At 43.1% G+C, this 15,961-nt stretch overlaps 2 protein-coding genes across 2 annotated transcripts in view; both read right to left on the bottom strand.

Annotated features, from left to right (window-relative positions):
• LOC101063711 (potassium voltage-gated channel subfamily H member 4-like) overlaps window positions 1-8,566 on the bottom strand; it is a 28,007-nt gene extending 19,441 nt beyond the window's left edge. Inside the window, exons 1-2 of the mRNA XM_003961253.2 lie at window positions 7,938-8,566; window positions 296-529 (exon numbers count right to left, since the gene is read on the bottom strand). Coding sequence (XP_003961302.2) covers window positions 296-529; window positions 7,938-8,013 — 310 coding nt within the window. The 5' untranslated portion in view covers window positions 8,014-8,566. The remainder of the gene's footprint in view (window positions 1-295; window positions 530-7,937) is intronic.
• A 1,969-nt stretch (window positions 8,567-10,535) lies between these two features.
• Window positions 10,536-15,810, bottom strand: ghdc (GH3 domain containing). The gene is made up of 11 exons (XM_003961252.3): window positions 15,486-15,810; window positions 15,032-15,331; window positions 14,142-14,338; window positions 13,842-14,036; window positions 13,616-13,735; window positions 12,881-13,178; window positions 12,591-12,780; window positions 12,438-12,509; window positions 12,231-12,364; window positions 12,020-12,108; window positions 10,536-11,947 (listed from the first exon to the last, which is right to left on the bottom strand). The coding sequence occupies exons 1-11, from the start codon at window positions 15,574-15,576 to the stop codon at window positions 11,726-11,728; spliced, it is 1,908 nt and encodes a 635-aa protein (XP_003961301.2). The 5' UTR covers window positions 15,577-15,810; the 3' UTR covers window positions 10,536-11,725.
• Between the last annotated feature and the right edge of the window lie 151 nt (window positions 15,811-15,961).

The raw sequence follows: 15,961 nt of genomic DNA, 5'->3' as shown, positions 1-15,961 counted from the left end.
TATATTCCATGCATGGCATTATGTTTCAGCCATCCACAAATGCTGATAAAAATGAATCAGTAATTTAACTTATATATGAAGGGCTTTAATCTTTGACCGTTTAAAGGACTTTAAACATCTTTAACGCTAACACGGGACAAATCTGGAGCGTTGTGTTTGAACTTCTGTTGTGAATAATCATACCTTTTCAAAAAAGGTTCCAATAAATCAATAAAATCATGACTTAATGTCCTGAGAATTAGAGGTTATGTCCTAATCACCCCGCTCTCCTTTTTCATGACTTCATGACACCCACCATTTTTCTTGTAGAAGTAGACCTCGGCCTGGTACTCTTCGCGACCCTCCAGAGCCTTCAACATCTGCTGCGCCACATGCTCGCTGGTGTCAGCCCCGAAAAGGAAGTGGCAGCCGCAGTTCTTCTGCATCACCTCGGTTCTCGTGAAGCCCGTCAGTTCACAGAAGCCATCGGAGCAGTAGACAATAGGGTAGCCGCGGTGGCCCTGGGCGTTACCCAACAGGAAGTTACTGTCTGTTCAAATGGAATCATGAAAAGGTGTGTAAAAACCTAACGTAGGCAGGAAAAAGCAACACAGTTCCAAGATTTTCCAGCTGTATCATATACTAATTGTACTCAGTTTCTCTTTGTACTAGAATCAAAGTTTGCTTGACTCTTTTTAACCAAAGTCAAAGCTTTGCACATTCCTATCAGCGCTAGTTTAAAAGTTCAAAGTGAGCATGAATCACAGTCATGGCAGAGTCAGTGACAGTAATTTAATTTCCCCCAGGCCCAATCGTTTGGTGTGGCCAGCTCAAGGAACCGGCATCAGCTGACTTGAAGATTAAAACAGGAACAAAGCTCACTGGTTGATTCCCATGTAGGAGAATTTAATTGGTTGGCTGATATAAACCGATAAAAAGCCAGTGCTTTTAAAAAGGTGATTGCAAAAATGCAAGTAACCACAACTTTCCAAAAAACCAAATGCAAATTTCGATGAGCTTTAAATCTTGATAAATAACAATAAACGTGAAACATATGTTTCACGAATCTAATCTTTTCAACCTTAATTTGTGAGCATCCTTTCATAAACTTTCAGGGACTACATTAGATAGGAATGAGTACATCTTATCCATTGTCTCATTTAATATAAAACACTGCTGTTAGTCAGAAAGTCCTGCCTTCCCATCTTCTTAACTGCTTTATCCCTTCCAGGGTCTTGGGGAGGGTACACAATGAGTGAAGGCAGGGGCCACCCCTGGATGCATCACCTATATGAGCATTTGTTGGATCTTGTACGTTGCTCAAGGGTACCTTAGCAATGCAATGAAGGGGTTCTGCACCTTCCCATACTATCAGAACACCTTCTAGGTTTTGTCTCCGCTGGGGTGTGATCCAGGAACCCTCCGCTTCTCAGCCTAGTTCCCAACAGACTGAGCTACCACCGCCTGTAGGTGTTAGCCAGAAATTATCTTTATAAAAATCTTAGGCTGCAGTTGGAAATATAAAATGTGCCTCCATCACACGCAGAAAAACCTTAAGATCCTAAATGAATCCTTACAATGGGTAAATCAATGATAAATCAGGACCAGAAACAGCTCTGCTTGGCCCTCAGAACCATGGACAGTTCTGTGACAGCAGGCCTGTTTTCCTCCCTGGGTAGATCCTCACAGCACCTTGGCCTCTGCACCGCATACCAAAACTGTATACTGTATATTAATCTCACTTTGACGTCACACCTTTCCTCGGTTGCTAAACACGTGTGACCTTGTTAAGCTAAGGCAGCTTTTTGCTGCAGTGCGTTTGCTGTTTGTTCACCAAACAATTGGACCCTCCGTCTGTCTTAAAGGAACACTGCAGCCCAAACAGACAAGAACCTATGATACATATTTCACACCGCAAGAGTCCGCAGACATACAGAAACATGTCAAAGAGAAACAAATACCAATCAGAAAATGTTAATTAAACAAAATCCAATGAGACTAAAAATAGCTGTAAAATGAACACAAGGGCGCCAGATGAAACGTGAAGAATCTTTACCCGATCACTCCTGCTTCGGTGACTCTTCTTGCAGATGTCAAAGGGATCACTTGTCTCAAAATTAACCCTTACTATCTCCTCACTACTTTAATGCTTAGGTAACCTTTCTGAACCCCCCATCCCCACACACACTCAAAAAAGAAAATGCTGTTGCAGATTCTGAGATACATGTTCTTGCAGAGGTTCATGGTGAATCTAAACAGAAAAGAATGTTTTTTCAATATGCTGTTACACTGCAGCACCATCATGCTAATATTTGCATTTAAACAGCAAACTCTGTCCTTCTAAAAACTTTCGACATTCTGAGCAGGTGAATCTCTTAAAGACAGCTTTTAATCTAGACTTGATTGCCCTTTATTGTCAAATTATGACAAAAAAGAGCAGCCAAACGTTCCTGTTTGGTGGCACCAGGACACAGAAAGGTACCACAGCAAGGGGGGGGGACTGAGGACTAGCTACTCTGACAACACATTACCCCTCCTCCAGCACCATGTAGTCACAGTCCTTTCTGGTGAAAATGTCCACCTTTGGGATTTGTTTTGAAGCCGCACACATGTGCACTTGGGATGATCTAAACTGATTCCACAGGGCAAGTAGTAAATCCACAATCTTGGAACTTTAATTGGCCATGCAGTGTAAAGCAGAACATAAGGCTGTATTTTCTGTATGGTGACAACTTTCCCTGCGTGTAGGCTATCACTGCAGGATTACCGAGGAAGACAGGCGTTAGACAGATCCATCAACAGGCTTTCATGCCTGTGCGACACAGTGCAGATCTTTGCTTGTGGAAACTGGAGTCTTTGTGTTATATATATAATGTCTTAAGTCATATCTTCATTTGAAGATTTCTAACTGTTGCACAACTTTTCCATGGAACTGGAAGAAAGAGAAGTCCTAGGAACAGTGGCTGAACAAACATGGCATGTCAGCAAACAAGCAGCATGCCCTCTTTCCTGTGTTCTATAATTTGTCCTGCAAAAGTCAGTGAGTCAGCTGGTGTTACAGGAAAGCATGTCTAGTTTATGTAATGTTTCGTAAGAATAGGTAAAACTTAACTTAGTGTTCTGGCCCCTGAACCAGGGTGGGTGCTGACAGAGTTAGAATTCAAAAGTTGTGATGTCTTCTAAACACTAATCAATCATCAATGGCATTAACTTTTTGTGATGTTTTTTTTTTTTTTAAATCTTCAAAATGTCATATGTGAGTTTAAGTATTGAATACATGCAACTAAATGCACTGTCATGCATTTTAATGTTCAAAGTTCAGAGTCAGAGTAGGTTAAGTCTGCAAACATTGCATCTGTAACATCACATCTGTCATGTAGCGCCTTGCTAAGCTCTTCAGAACATGATAAAGGTGCACTTAAACGTGGAGTGTTAACACTAACTGGCTGCTAGCTGGAGTTATTATACAGTATGTAGCACATGAAAACAATTTAACCTGTTTTTAATCAACAGTAAGCTAGCAGCTAATTCCAAAAATTAAAATTACATGATAACTACGTTATATTAACTGCTACTGAATATTAAACTCCTGAACAAAATCTTTTGGGGCAAAGCATGATGAGATTTTGTACTTTGGTGGGTCATAAGCAGATTGTAACTAGAGATGCACAATCCAAAAAGAATACTGAAAACAGCATTTTTACTCCAACAGGCTGTTCAGCAGCCGTTCAAGATCACAGCCTTAACAAATCCTAATCTGGATCTTTTGTGTCATTTTCTTCGGGCATCCACACTATCACGACTTTCTGAAGGCAAAGGAAAAAAAAGGCTTTCTGTCTTCGTACCGGGATTGTTTAGCCTCTCGCATTGTGTCATTGTTGCCGAGGTGGAACGCACTGAGCCCTTAAATGATCCCGAGGGCTATGGGACACAAAGGTTAAGTGGCCGACCCAAAAAAACTTCACCTGGAGGATCTCAAAGGTTTTAATGATCGTATTAATGATCCAAATTAAGGCCGTTAATTACAGATGTGCCCCCAGCCCGATAACACAGCACATAAAGACATAAAGAACAAAAAAGCATCTTTACAAGCTTCTTAAAACACCACACATGGACTATTTAAAGGTGGAAAAGGTTTTTAACTCTCTGATGGGAAGGTTAAGTTCTTGTGACTTCCAAAATTTCCAAAAGAGGAGGCTCCATCACGTTCTAGGGTGCTTTTCCTTTAGAAGAAACAATGCAGCTCAGAGAAGCGCAGGAAGAACGAATGTCAGCCAGTTATGTGGCCATGTTGTCCCTGCCTGTACGGTAATGCTTGGTATTCCAACAGGACAATGCTAAACCCTCCCTAAAATGGACCTATTACAGCAGAATAAAGTGGTCATTTTGGACCATTCAGCTTGATCCCCTGATCTAAAGCCCATTGAGAGCACTTGGGATGGGTGGAAAGGGAAGTTTACAGAAACAGACGTCAGTTCCAGGCCCAAAATTCCCCCGGTAAAGCCATCTTGACCACAACATTACCCCCCAACCTTCTAAAAGCCCTTGGATCAAGCAATGGAGGGCCACCCTTCATCTTTCTTGTTGACACATTTGGTTATTTTGACTTTAATCATAAAATGGGATGCTAATGAACAGCCTGTTTGATGATAAATACTCTATTTTTTGTGCCATTCTCCTGTTTCTTGTTTTTGCCGCTTTCCTTACAACCTGCTAATGCTCAACCAGTGCAAAATGCGAATTCATGTAATTTTGCCCCGGTCTTAAGATTTTGTGTGTGAGTGAGAGGAATTTTGACAATGCTTCAATTCTTGGACCATAATCCTCTTATGGATATAGCTTTGAGTAGCTGCTCTGCCGTGCCAGGTCCCTTAATTGCACATCTGTGCTGACGTGCAGCAACTGTAATGTGACAAGATGATGCTACATGCTACCGCTAACAATATCCTTTAGCTATGCAATGCAGGAGTTCCTCGGTACAAGAAAGACTGAGATAAGGCCACTGCCTCACCAGCAAATTACCACCCAGCAGCATGTAATTACTAATTGGGGCAGATGGGACGAAGAGAAGAGGGCTTGCCGAGGAAAAGGTCACTGGTCTGTTAAATCAGTGGCAGAGGAGTCCTGAGAGAGTCTACAGAAGTTAGCTGCCCTATAAACTGTGAAATATCTGTCACAGAACCTTCCCATAGAAATTGCAACTAATTTCCTAGATGGTCTTTAATGGCGTTTAGCAGCATTTGACAATACCAAACAGAGACTAATTGAAAAATAATTGCATTCTCATACAGTAACATCAATGATGGAATGAGAGATTGCACTCCTTGCACTGCTGCAGAGAAAGCAGTGACTGGGGGCGCATCCAATTCACATGGGGAAGGGGAAGCTAGTTGCAGGAGCTTCTTGTCAAGATTTGCTGCCCTTTTGCATTCATCGTGCTACAATGTGTGAAATACAGTTTATAGATTCGAATGTAACACACTAAAAGTTTGGACAGGAGACCATCGCCGAATAACCACATACCAAGTCAAAGAGATGCAACTACTTAATCATGTCAGTGCTATTGAACCTGTGAAACCCAACAAGCAGCATCTTTAAAAGCAATGGATGGGGACAAACAATAGCTCCGGCGCCTGCTGACATCTGTTGGCCTTTGCTGCTTCCTATTTAAACCCAGCGGTCAGCTGGTAAACAATGACCCCTGTGACGTTCAATCTGACCGTTCTCGTTGCCTCTCCTTTGGTTCATCGGTTGCCTTTCAGCTGAAAAGTGTTTAGGGGGGAAATAAACCGGGTTCTTATCTCCGTCTGCAGCTGCCTCGCGGGCCAGCGTAACCACGGGGAAAGTGCTGCTGTCAATGTGAAAACTCCGCAGGGGAGGTTGTGGAAAGGAGCTCGAAGGGGTGGGGAAGGGTGTAAAGGACAGGCGCGTTTGCCGCCTCCAACCACACATATACAAGTAACATGACAGTGGAGATAAAAGGACTATAAGCTCTAGATTACAGCCGGTGTGTCAACTGAAATCTGCTGGGTTGATGTTTCCTGCAGCAAAAAAATTCTTTTTATTTTTTTTTTTTACATTTAGGTCAGCCTCAGAACTGTAACCAAAGGATGACATGTAACATCCAGTGACAACTACAAAACACTTGATGAGCATAATATATATATGCTATATACAGTACATATAGTATAAAGTGTACACTAGACCAACCCCATTAGGAGGACTGCTGACATTGCCATGAGTCAAATGTTGTGCAGTGCCAAAGGTTATCGATTTAACCCGTTGTGACATTTTCTATATTGCGCAAAGAGAAATTGCTACAGAAGTGCAATTTTCTCCGTTGAGCAAAACTGCTTAATATTGCTTTTGGTATTATAAAGGAGATTCCCAAAGGTCAGCTCAGATCGACTGGCGGGTGTGAGCGTGAGAACTTCTTGACACGTAGAGAAGGAAGAGGTATTAAAAATATTAAAATATATTCATCAGGTTTCTAATGGAGAGAGGCTGTGAGAAATGTAGCTAACATTTCGGTATTTTATGTAGAATTGCTTTTAATCTATGCCTTGAAGATTTAAGATTTAAAGATACTTTGAAAGGGCTTGTGTGTTCTGCTCATGGAAAAAAAAATTATATATATATTAAATGTGTTTAGCTACAAAGCCTTAAAGATTTAAAGCTTCAGCAGTTGAAATATGCCACGAAATAAGATTCTTAATCATGGGTAAATACAGCAATGTTGAATACTGCGACCAGGTGCAGGTGACAGTGAATGATCCCAGCTGTACGGCAGACAACGCCACTCCATTTAAGCCATGTCATTCCAAGATGAGAGACCAGCTGCAGCCCTAAAGAACTTGAGTCAAAAAGGCTGAAAGTTCAAGTGGGTTCTTGTCAGCACACTGTCTTTCTCTAAAAGACCAAAACTGTTTAAGCATCATCCATGAAAGTAGTGGGACCGTGTCACCCAGGCAACAGGAAGGAAGCTATTTTGAGCTGCGGGCACTCCGACACGCCTATTGGAGCGGTAGCCTCGTGGCGGTTTTGAGAATGGTTTGGAAGTGGCAAAAACTGGCGCACAGCAGCAAAGATGCGCAGCCTGCTTCAGTGAGACGCTTTTATCTGAACCCCTGTTGCTCTAAATGCTCATCGTCGGGTTGTTTATGCACAAATGTGTAGGGGGGGGAGTAGACACACAAACAAGGAGAAGAAAATGGAAAATATATATTGCTGGTTTAGGCAGAATTTGTTCCGTATTGGTTGTCATTTTACAACGAAGCAAATTCTTTTTGCTTCCGTCACGCAGATGTCAGGGTTCGACCAAAGAGCAGCCCCCTGGAGTTGGCACAGTCTATGTTTAGCACAAGGGTTCTTCAGCAGGCCATATGTGTATGACCCTTGCCCTCCCCCCCTGGCTGAACTGAGCACCATTCGCGTCATCTCTGGATGCTACGCGTCTATCTTCACATCGCCAACACCCAACCCGTCATTAGAGTGCCTCTCTCGCCAGTCGACGCTGTAATTTTGTACTCAACGCATCAATTACACAGTTTTGTCACCCGTTTGACTCTGTTTGTTTCCCCCAAGCCCGACATTCATTCAGGCTGCATTGACAGGCAAAAACGTAACACCGACGTCCCCGCGGTGTTCGTTTACAAGATACAAACTCCCCTGAGGTGGCACAAGGTACAAAACAAGAGATGTGCGCCAAGCAGACGTAGCTGCACGGCTGTGGCTGCAGTTTCTGCTCTGTTAAACTAACAAAATGATTCCTGAAGGTCAATTTACGTCTGGATTTTTAGATGTTTGGTTCAGATTTCAAGTGGAAGGGTGGCCTGAAGGCAGCCATGTCAGGTTTATTTGTCAATTGTAAACAAGCCGTAACCAATATAACTGTTGTTCTTTAGTGTGGAGGTGAAAGGGATAAGCAGCTACAAAGTTTTCAGAAAAGTTACACTTACGGGTGCCATCAAAGCGTGTCGCGATGGCGTCCAGAAAGGTGTTCTGTGGGGCCAGGAGGCCCTTCATCACCGGCATTTTTACCCTGATGTGGGATAGACAACTGCTGGCTGAAGGTCACACCATCCCAGGGCACAGCGTGTGGCTTTTAGGGCGTCCCAGGAGCAGCAGGACGGCACCGTGGGGACAGCAGTCCGGAAATGTGCACCTACAGCCACTCTGCTCCACGAAATCCAGAGCACGGTGTAGCGGGGCTGGAAAGACTCATCCCAACACCTGCGGCGGCAGGTTCAGGTGCAGGAATCTTCGGTGGGTCCAGATTTTAGAGAACGGATCAGCAATTCCTCGGTCAACAGGAAGCAATTAAGCCCAGGTGAAGGTGACCGAGACCAGTTGTTCCTCTTCACCTTTCAGTGGAGGAGTTCATCCCAGTGGCAACATGGAGGAAGTTTAAGTCCACTGCACTGTAGGGGGGGCTCTGTTAGATGACAGTGGATGTGTCTGCGAGTCCCACACCCTTCAGCTCAGTGTTGGGATGCTGTGACAAGAGTTGCATCTTCTTCCTCGCCGTACTCTCTCTCTCTCTCACTTCTGCTCACATCTACTCCTGTGATCGCTCAGCCAATGAGATGCTGGCATCCTCTGTGGAGACCTGTTCTCATCTGTGCTGGGGGCATAGAGAGTAAGAGAGAGTAAGAGAAAGCCAGAGCGAGACAGAGAGAGAAAGAGAGAGCGAGAAGGGGGGGGTGAGCGGAGGAGGCAGGGAGGGAGGATGCTTTTGGAGGAGCTGACAGCACCATTACACCCCACAGTTCTACTATCAGCACAGAGCTTTTGTTGGATTGTCTGAAAATCAAGGAAAAGATGGATCACCAGCACCCGAGTCAATACAGGCTATTGTATTCGGCTATTGTGTGACTCAAAGCACGCCGACGGCACGCACATGTGTTGCAGAAATATTTACTTTATATAAATGGGCACGTGGAGAAATTCCCCAAACAATACATTGTTTCAAATTTATCATTTCTGGACGGGTCACCCTAGGCACCCCCCCTTCACCAACCCCACCCCTACAGTATCCTCTTCAGAGAATTAAGGCTCTGAGATAAACGCGGCTAAGAGCGGATTAAAAGGATAAGCCTGGAGATGTTTTTCATGACAACTTGATGTTAAACACACCAAAATACTGTCGCCGTGTCTTAACACACGTTGATTGCAAAACACAACACAGATGAGGGGAAAACCTCCAGATCTTAACGTGTGCAACAGTCAAGTTAATATTAAATCTAAGCCTTGAATTTGGTCGATGTAGCGTCTATTGCCCAGGGCAGTGTGATACTGCTCTTAACCTGATTAATGTATTTAAATATTCATGCATTTAAGTTACATCAAGTAACCTGATAACTAGATTTGAGCAGGTGACTTGTGCTTTCCTATCTATCACTAAGTTGGATTTTTGTGATCGCTTGACCGTAAGGATGCAGTGCTTTTTGGGTCTATTTTAAAGTGTCTGGAGCTCGTTCTCTTTGAATCCAATTTAATGAAAAGTTGCTGTGTGTGGGAGGATTGAGTTGTACTGAATAGTGAAGTAAAATAAATTTTTCCCTGTGATTTATGTCAAGACATTGCTTGAGGCATGCACAAAGAAGGCAACATGCATTGTTGGTCTCTCCCCCCAAAAATCTGAACTCATTCTTAATCAAAAGACTCTATACCCTTTATATTTCTGTGAATTATAACCTCAACTATTTGGAAACAACAGCATGGACATGTTTAAAACAGCTTTTTCTGTGGTCGGATCGCAACAGCTAAATCCCAGTTGCATATTGAGTGATTTTAAAAAGAGCAATAACCATCATTTGTGGGGGTGTCAGTGGTCTTTAAGGAGTTGGACGGCTTCAGCAGCTTCCTGCGCATTTCCTCCAGCCAGTTATGAAGTTTGGAGTCGGTAAGTTTGGATCTCAGTCGACAGCATGTTTCAGAAAAAAGCAGAGCTGAGCATGTTTTTAAAAGGAATTACACAAGACTCTGTGAATACTGGGCACAAAATGGGAAGAGGCTGGTGGGGATTAGAGCTGAAATGAGCCCATCCAGCAGGCCGCACAGGTGCAGCAGGTCTGACTCTGACTTTTTGATGGTATTGTTCCGCCTCTCGGATCCTGTTCAAGCACTGGCGGCTCTTTACTACGATCTATTTTTAATGGCTTCTCGTTGCGCTCTCTTCTTGTCGTCAATCCATCTCCACTTGTCGCTAATAAAGAGGTTTATCCATTAAACATGCTGGAGGTCTACTCAACAGTCTCAGACGAGAGTGATGCACAGGTGGACAGGTGAAATATCACCTCGACTAAAATCCCCAGAGTGCTGGGGTCTCTGCTGGCATCTACTAAGATATCTTGTCTGAAACCTGAGAGCTTTATCTTAAAACACAAATTATTTGCAACAACCCCACTTCCTCCCCCATTCAAGTTTTTGATGCACATCAGCCAGGCATTAGTTAAACTGAAAGATCATTCAGCTCCATAGCCGGTATCATTCAGTCCGGATGCAGCGCTGCTTTTTTCCTCCATCTCTTTGGGAACCCATTGAGAAATCAGGCCTGTCATTCTGAAACCTTTAATGTTTACAGAGAATTAACTTGCCTGTGAGCAGATGTGCTTAGAAGCCTGTGTGCAAATCCTCGAGGCACATGAAATTAAAGCAACAGTAACACACATTGACATAAATCTTAGAGCTGCAATGCTACTATTACATAATATATATCAAATCTTTATGCACAGAAAGTTATTTATCCCATGTTTTACCTATAAATTGATAACAGTCAGAGACATTATTTGAATAAAATATCATGTTTTTAAAATACTGAAGTATTCCTTTAAGGCAAGGGTAACATACAATAAGAGAAAATAGTGTTTCAAGACATTCATAGGTCTGAATTTAAACCTTAAACCTCCAAGATTGCTTACAATCACACGTTGCTCAGTGCAAGCATGTGTCAAATCTCATTGTGAAATGGGACACTGCTAAAAATATTAGCCCACTTATTGAATGGAAAGTGCTGCAGGATGGAGGTGAGCAGCAGCACTATGCAACTAATGGCCTTTCACAACACAGCTTGTATTCAGAGGCTTATTTTATACTCTCAAAATAAATACGAACGATTGCAGTCAGTTTTTATCAAATGCAACATTGACTTTTGAATTTAATCTGCCACCAAAACTAAAAATAAATAAATGAATTTAAAACATTCTACTTTCTCTTGTTTGATTTATCACATTTATTGTAAGTTACACTATTGTGCAGTTAAAATGAAACTAGAAATTGTAAAAATTTGCTGATCTGTAAGACAATTTTTATGAACTGGCGCCACACAAAGCATGCTATGCTGAAATATCTCCCTCTAGTGGTAAGTGTAAGGTCGTGTCTTATTTACAGAGAATACAGGCAGCCCTGCATCATGTAAACATGGTGCTTAAATGCAAAAGATTGAGAAATGTAAATATATATGAATGAAGCAGGTTTTTTTTAAAAATCCGATAGTTGATGCCTGCAAAGCGACTATTCAAGTGTTTAGAATCAGACTTTCTTTTAATGTAAGGTTTAAAAATAGTTTTTTTGGTTGTTTTTCTTGCAGTGAATTTGAGATGAGTGTGGGGAAAAAATAGCAGAAGGCAGGAGAATAAATTAGCTCACTGAATTTCATAATAATGAAAATGAAGTTGCAGTCTTGTTTTAGGTAATTATAAAATGATAGAAGCTTCCTTCAGCAAGTGCTCAACAAAGTCAGTGTTCAGGAAACTGTTTTCCCCAAGAGAAAGTCTGCATATTCCTTCCTGCGCAGCACGCGGTGCATCTTAAATGTGTTGGGTGAGGTGTTTGAAAATTCCATTATCCGTTCACGAAGCTCAGCGAATGCTCCTTCTGCCACCAGCTGCACCCTCATTGGTCCGATACTACCTTTGATACGGAAGGACTTGTAGACGGCCGAGTCCTGCTGGAGACAGATGTCCAACTGGTGCAGACAGACCAGAGAATTCAGTGAGAAAGGCGAAACATGTAACGGCTGTAATGGCTGACATGTTACCTTGTAGCGTTGCTCCTCTGTCAGGTTTCGAACACCTTTTAACTCCAGAAAGACCTGATAATGAGGATCGGAGCCACCTGACGAACTTCCTACAAGCCAGAGTCAGATTGAAAAGGATGTTGTGTTTGAAAAGGATGCTGGGTTTTTAGCAGGATCTACTTGATCTGCCTAAGCTGCCATAGGTATGGCTGTGGCATATGAATGAGATTACCCATGATGCCACTCTCAGCACAGCAGTAGTCCACTAGCTGAGCTGCTGGCCACTGTGAAACAGCTTTCTTCAGGGCATCGAGGAACAGCGCCTCGGACACTTTCTCCCCTCGAACATTCAGCATTTGGCCCCGTCTGAGAGGGGAAGATGCACAGTAATGTAATATGTGTATTGCCTGTTGTGTATTTTCTAAATGTGTACACACACCTGTACTGAAATTCAACAATGGGACATTGATTATGAAATCCGACCACTTTCACAATGTCTCCAATGCGGTATCTGTAAAAAAAAAAGTTGCGGTAAGTATCACAGGCAAACGCTCAGGTGTTGCTTGGGGAAACCCTCCAAATAAACTCAGACCTGAAAAGTCCCGAAGCATTTGTGATGACGAGCTCATATTTATGTCCCTCCTTCACCTCCTCCATCAGCAGTGTTTGAGGGGTCTCATCCTCCAAGCTGCTCTCAGGAAGGAATTCGCAGAACATCGACCGAGGACAAAGCAGATAGCGTCTGTTCGGCTCCTGAGGCCACAAGTTCACCCCAATTAGACCTACACAGTAGTACAGCCTGGGTAAATCCTTGAACTGATGCTAATATAGCGCTTTCTGCACCAGCCCGAGCGTCAGATGTGCTCACGTGTAGGTTCTTACCTTCTGTAGCAGCATAAAAGGGGGAATAGAAAGGCACTCCGAGGCAGTAGTTTTCCCTTAACATTTCTCCATATATCTGGTTGGATCCTGAGTCTACTGCAAGCACGAGGTGAAGGCGAGGCCACAAACGCTTGGCTATCCCACGGGAGCCTTTCTGGAAATGCGCACAAATCTGACTGGCCCTCTTTGGGTCTGGCTTCATCAGAGCCTCCAGTCTAGACCTCAATGTGGGCTCCAAAGCGAGTGCACTACTGACTGTCCCCAGTTCAATGTCTTTCACAAGCTCCTGCCAACGATCCTGTGGGATGTACCATACCTTTAATTCATGATTTCAACCCCCAAATTTGAAACTTTTCTTATCACATCACCAAAATTCATCTTTCAGTCAGAATAGACTGTGTCATTTGCTTGTTTAAATGTAAGAACAAAGCTTTTAGGAATTATTTTCAGGTAGAAAATAGATCAGTTTTCTGTTGATGTATTAAAGATATATAATGACCTGCATTCACATTTAAATTTTACCCCCTATTGAGTGAAAACTATGGCTTAGTTTTTAAACAAAACATATCATGTAGATTATATTTAATTTCAGACAATGCAATATAAATAGAAATCTGAATAAATAGATATTTTCTTTCATATTAATGGATTACTAGAACTGGATGAGGAAGATGAACATAACATAAAATTAATCACGCTACAAAATCTGAGAGCTTAAAGTTCCATAGATCATACCTGTAAAGCACTGAAAGCATAGAAAATTGTGGAGGCAAAGTTTGCCTCCAGTATTCCCACAGTGGGATCCTTGAGGGCAAAGAGGAGATGCAGGTAAAGTGTGTCCTTCTCACTCAGGACCTGAATGAAAGAACAGACAGAGGTAGGTAAATATTCAGGTGTCGCTATTTACTGAGCTCTGTGTTTCAAGATTGCCAGTTACACACGAAGACAGAGATGATCTAACCTCAAAGGCGGGCGCCGGGGTGGTGTAGAGGTTGAGCATGTGGCGAGAGGAGGCTGGTGTGGAAGAATTGGGTCCAATGGGAATACCGGCCTCAGACTGGCGAAAGGTGGGGGTGTAAAAGAACTTGGCGGTCCGTTGGAGGCTGTCGGTCTCCGGGAATGATAGCCGCATGATGTCCAAGCAGACGCTCACTCCCTGTGGACACAGTGGGTTACAAACTCCATCATACTGACAATACAGTACAGCAGAACACAACGAAATCGGACCACATAGTCCTGCATCAGTGCCATCAAACTACACCTGCAGGAAGAAGTCACTTGTGGTGTCCTTGGTGCTGAGCAGCATGGCACTCGCTCCTGACGTCCCAGAGGTCATAGCAAGGATCTGTGGCTTCTCAGCAATGATAACGCCCTCTTCGCCCGCTGCGATGCAACTGATGAGGTCACGGTAGTGCTCATAAGTGGTGATGGGGTGACGAGCCCGGAAGACGTTGCTGTCTAATAAGTAACCACATTGTTAAACTATTAGTCTTGTGTCATGTTCGTCTCCTTCACGGGGAGGGCGCACATATGGGTAAAGGTAGGGTAAACCTCCTGGATGAGTCGCCAGTTCATCGTAAGGCCCTATGTGAGCATTTGTAGGTTCAGCACCTTGCTCAAGGGTACCTCGGCAGTGCTCTGAAGGTGTTCTGCCACCTTTCCCTAATACCATAACATTTTCAATGTTTTGTCTGCACTGGGGCTCGAACCGAGAACCCTCAGACCAGTTCCTAACAGACTGAGCTACCACCGCCCACGTAAACTATTTTTGATGTGTAATAAAATCAATTTGATTAGCATAACAAGAATTTACCATGTCTAAATGTCATAAAAAACCCACTAAATTGGACTCTACTAATACCACTCAGAAACACATTACAGCATTTATTGATCTTATTGAGAGAAACCTTTACATTTCTAGGTTCTGAACATAATTGCAAAAGTTTAAATGAGTGGAAACCATAATAAACAATAATTTCAAACTTAGATGTGTATGTTTGACTTGAAATTTAAGAACAATATCTGGGAATTTTGTTTTATCTTTATAATGCGAAGGGGAAAGTCACAGCGAGACAAGAGGTTACGGTTACGTCATAAAGGTCACAGAGTTAACAGTGCAACAGTTCATTGAGTTGGGGTGTGTTTACTCACCTGTGATTGAGCGGAAGTCGTACTTTTTTCCGTAACCTGTGTTTGCAGCCTTTCTGAGGCGTTTCTGCAGAGTTTCCTCCTGGACGCGCTTCACATTCAGCGTGTCGGATTCGAGTTTCCTTCTCTGCCGCTTACCTAACCAGCCCACTGCCTTCACCGCCACGTACTGGGAGAAGAGACTGGCAACAGTCCGGGTTTCACCCTTCACCTTCGACCTAATATCCCTCCAAATGAGAGCCACCCCGGCCAGGGAACAGACGCCAAGGGAAGCGGGCAGGAGGTGCAGGAGGTCCGGCATCGCTGTGGTGAAGAGCCGCCGGTGTTACAAAAGATGCGTAAGAGGAACACGCCAGGTGGGGGCGCGCACAAACAGCGTTCCACGCACATCCTCATCGATCATAGCTAGCACGCATGGATGGATCCATGTTGGCACCGCAACATTTAAAATACTCACCGCATTTTAGTCCAACAATGGCGACTACCACCGATAAAACAGCGACACAGATGGGACCCAAAAAGCGCAACCGCGAGAGTAAGAGCGCCATCCGGGACGAAGGAGCAAAGCCAATCTCCCCAGGATTCCAATGGTTAAGACCGATATCAATTTGTTAAAGATATAACAACAAGAAATGTGAAGAGTGGAAGAACTTTGACTTGTGAATCATGAAAGGATCACTTCCGTATTTGGGTTATGGGATGTGACGCTGATTGGCTGACTGGATGATGGCGTCACTGGCGTCACATAAATAATATGAAGTTCATTACCGGTACTTTCTGCACAGGAAATAAAATGAGATGATTTATAATGTTCTATAATTTATAATTATTTATACATACACAGTATCTGATATTACAGTGTTTTACATACATATGATTACATAGGTAATCGTTTTCTTTCAACATTCCTACTGTATTAAGCTAGAAAAAAAA

The sequence above is a fragment of the Takifugu rubripes genome, chromosome 1, assembly GCF_901000725.2.
Source record: "Takifugu rubripes chromosome 1, fTakRub1.2, whole genome shotgun sequence".
Classification (NCBI taxonomy): Eukaryota; Metazoa; Chordata; class Actinopteri; order Tetraodontiformes; family Tetraodontidae; genus Takifugu; species Takifugu rubripes.
Note: the sequence above shows the minus strand (reverse complement) of the source record. Positions and strands in the feature narration are given on the sequence as shown.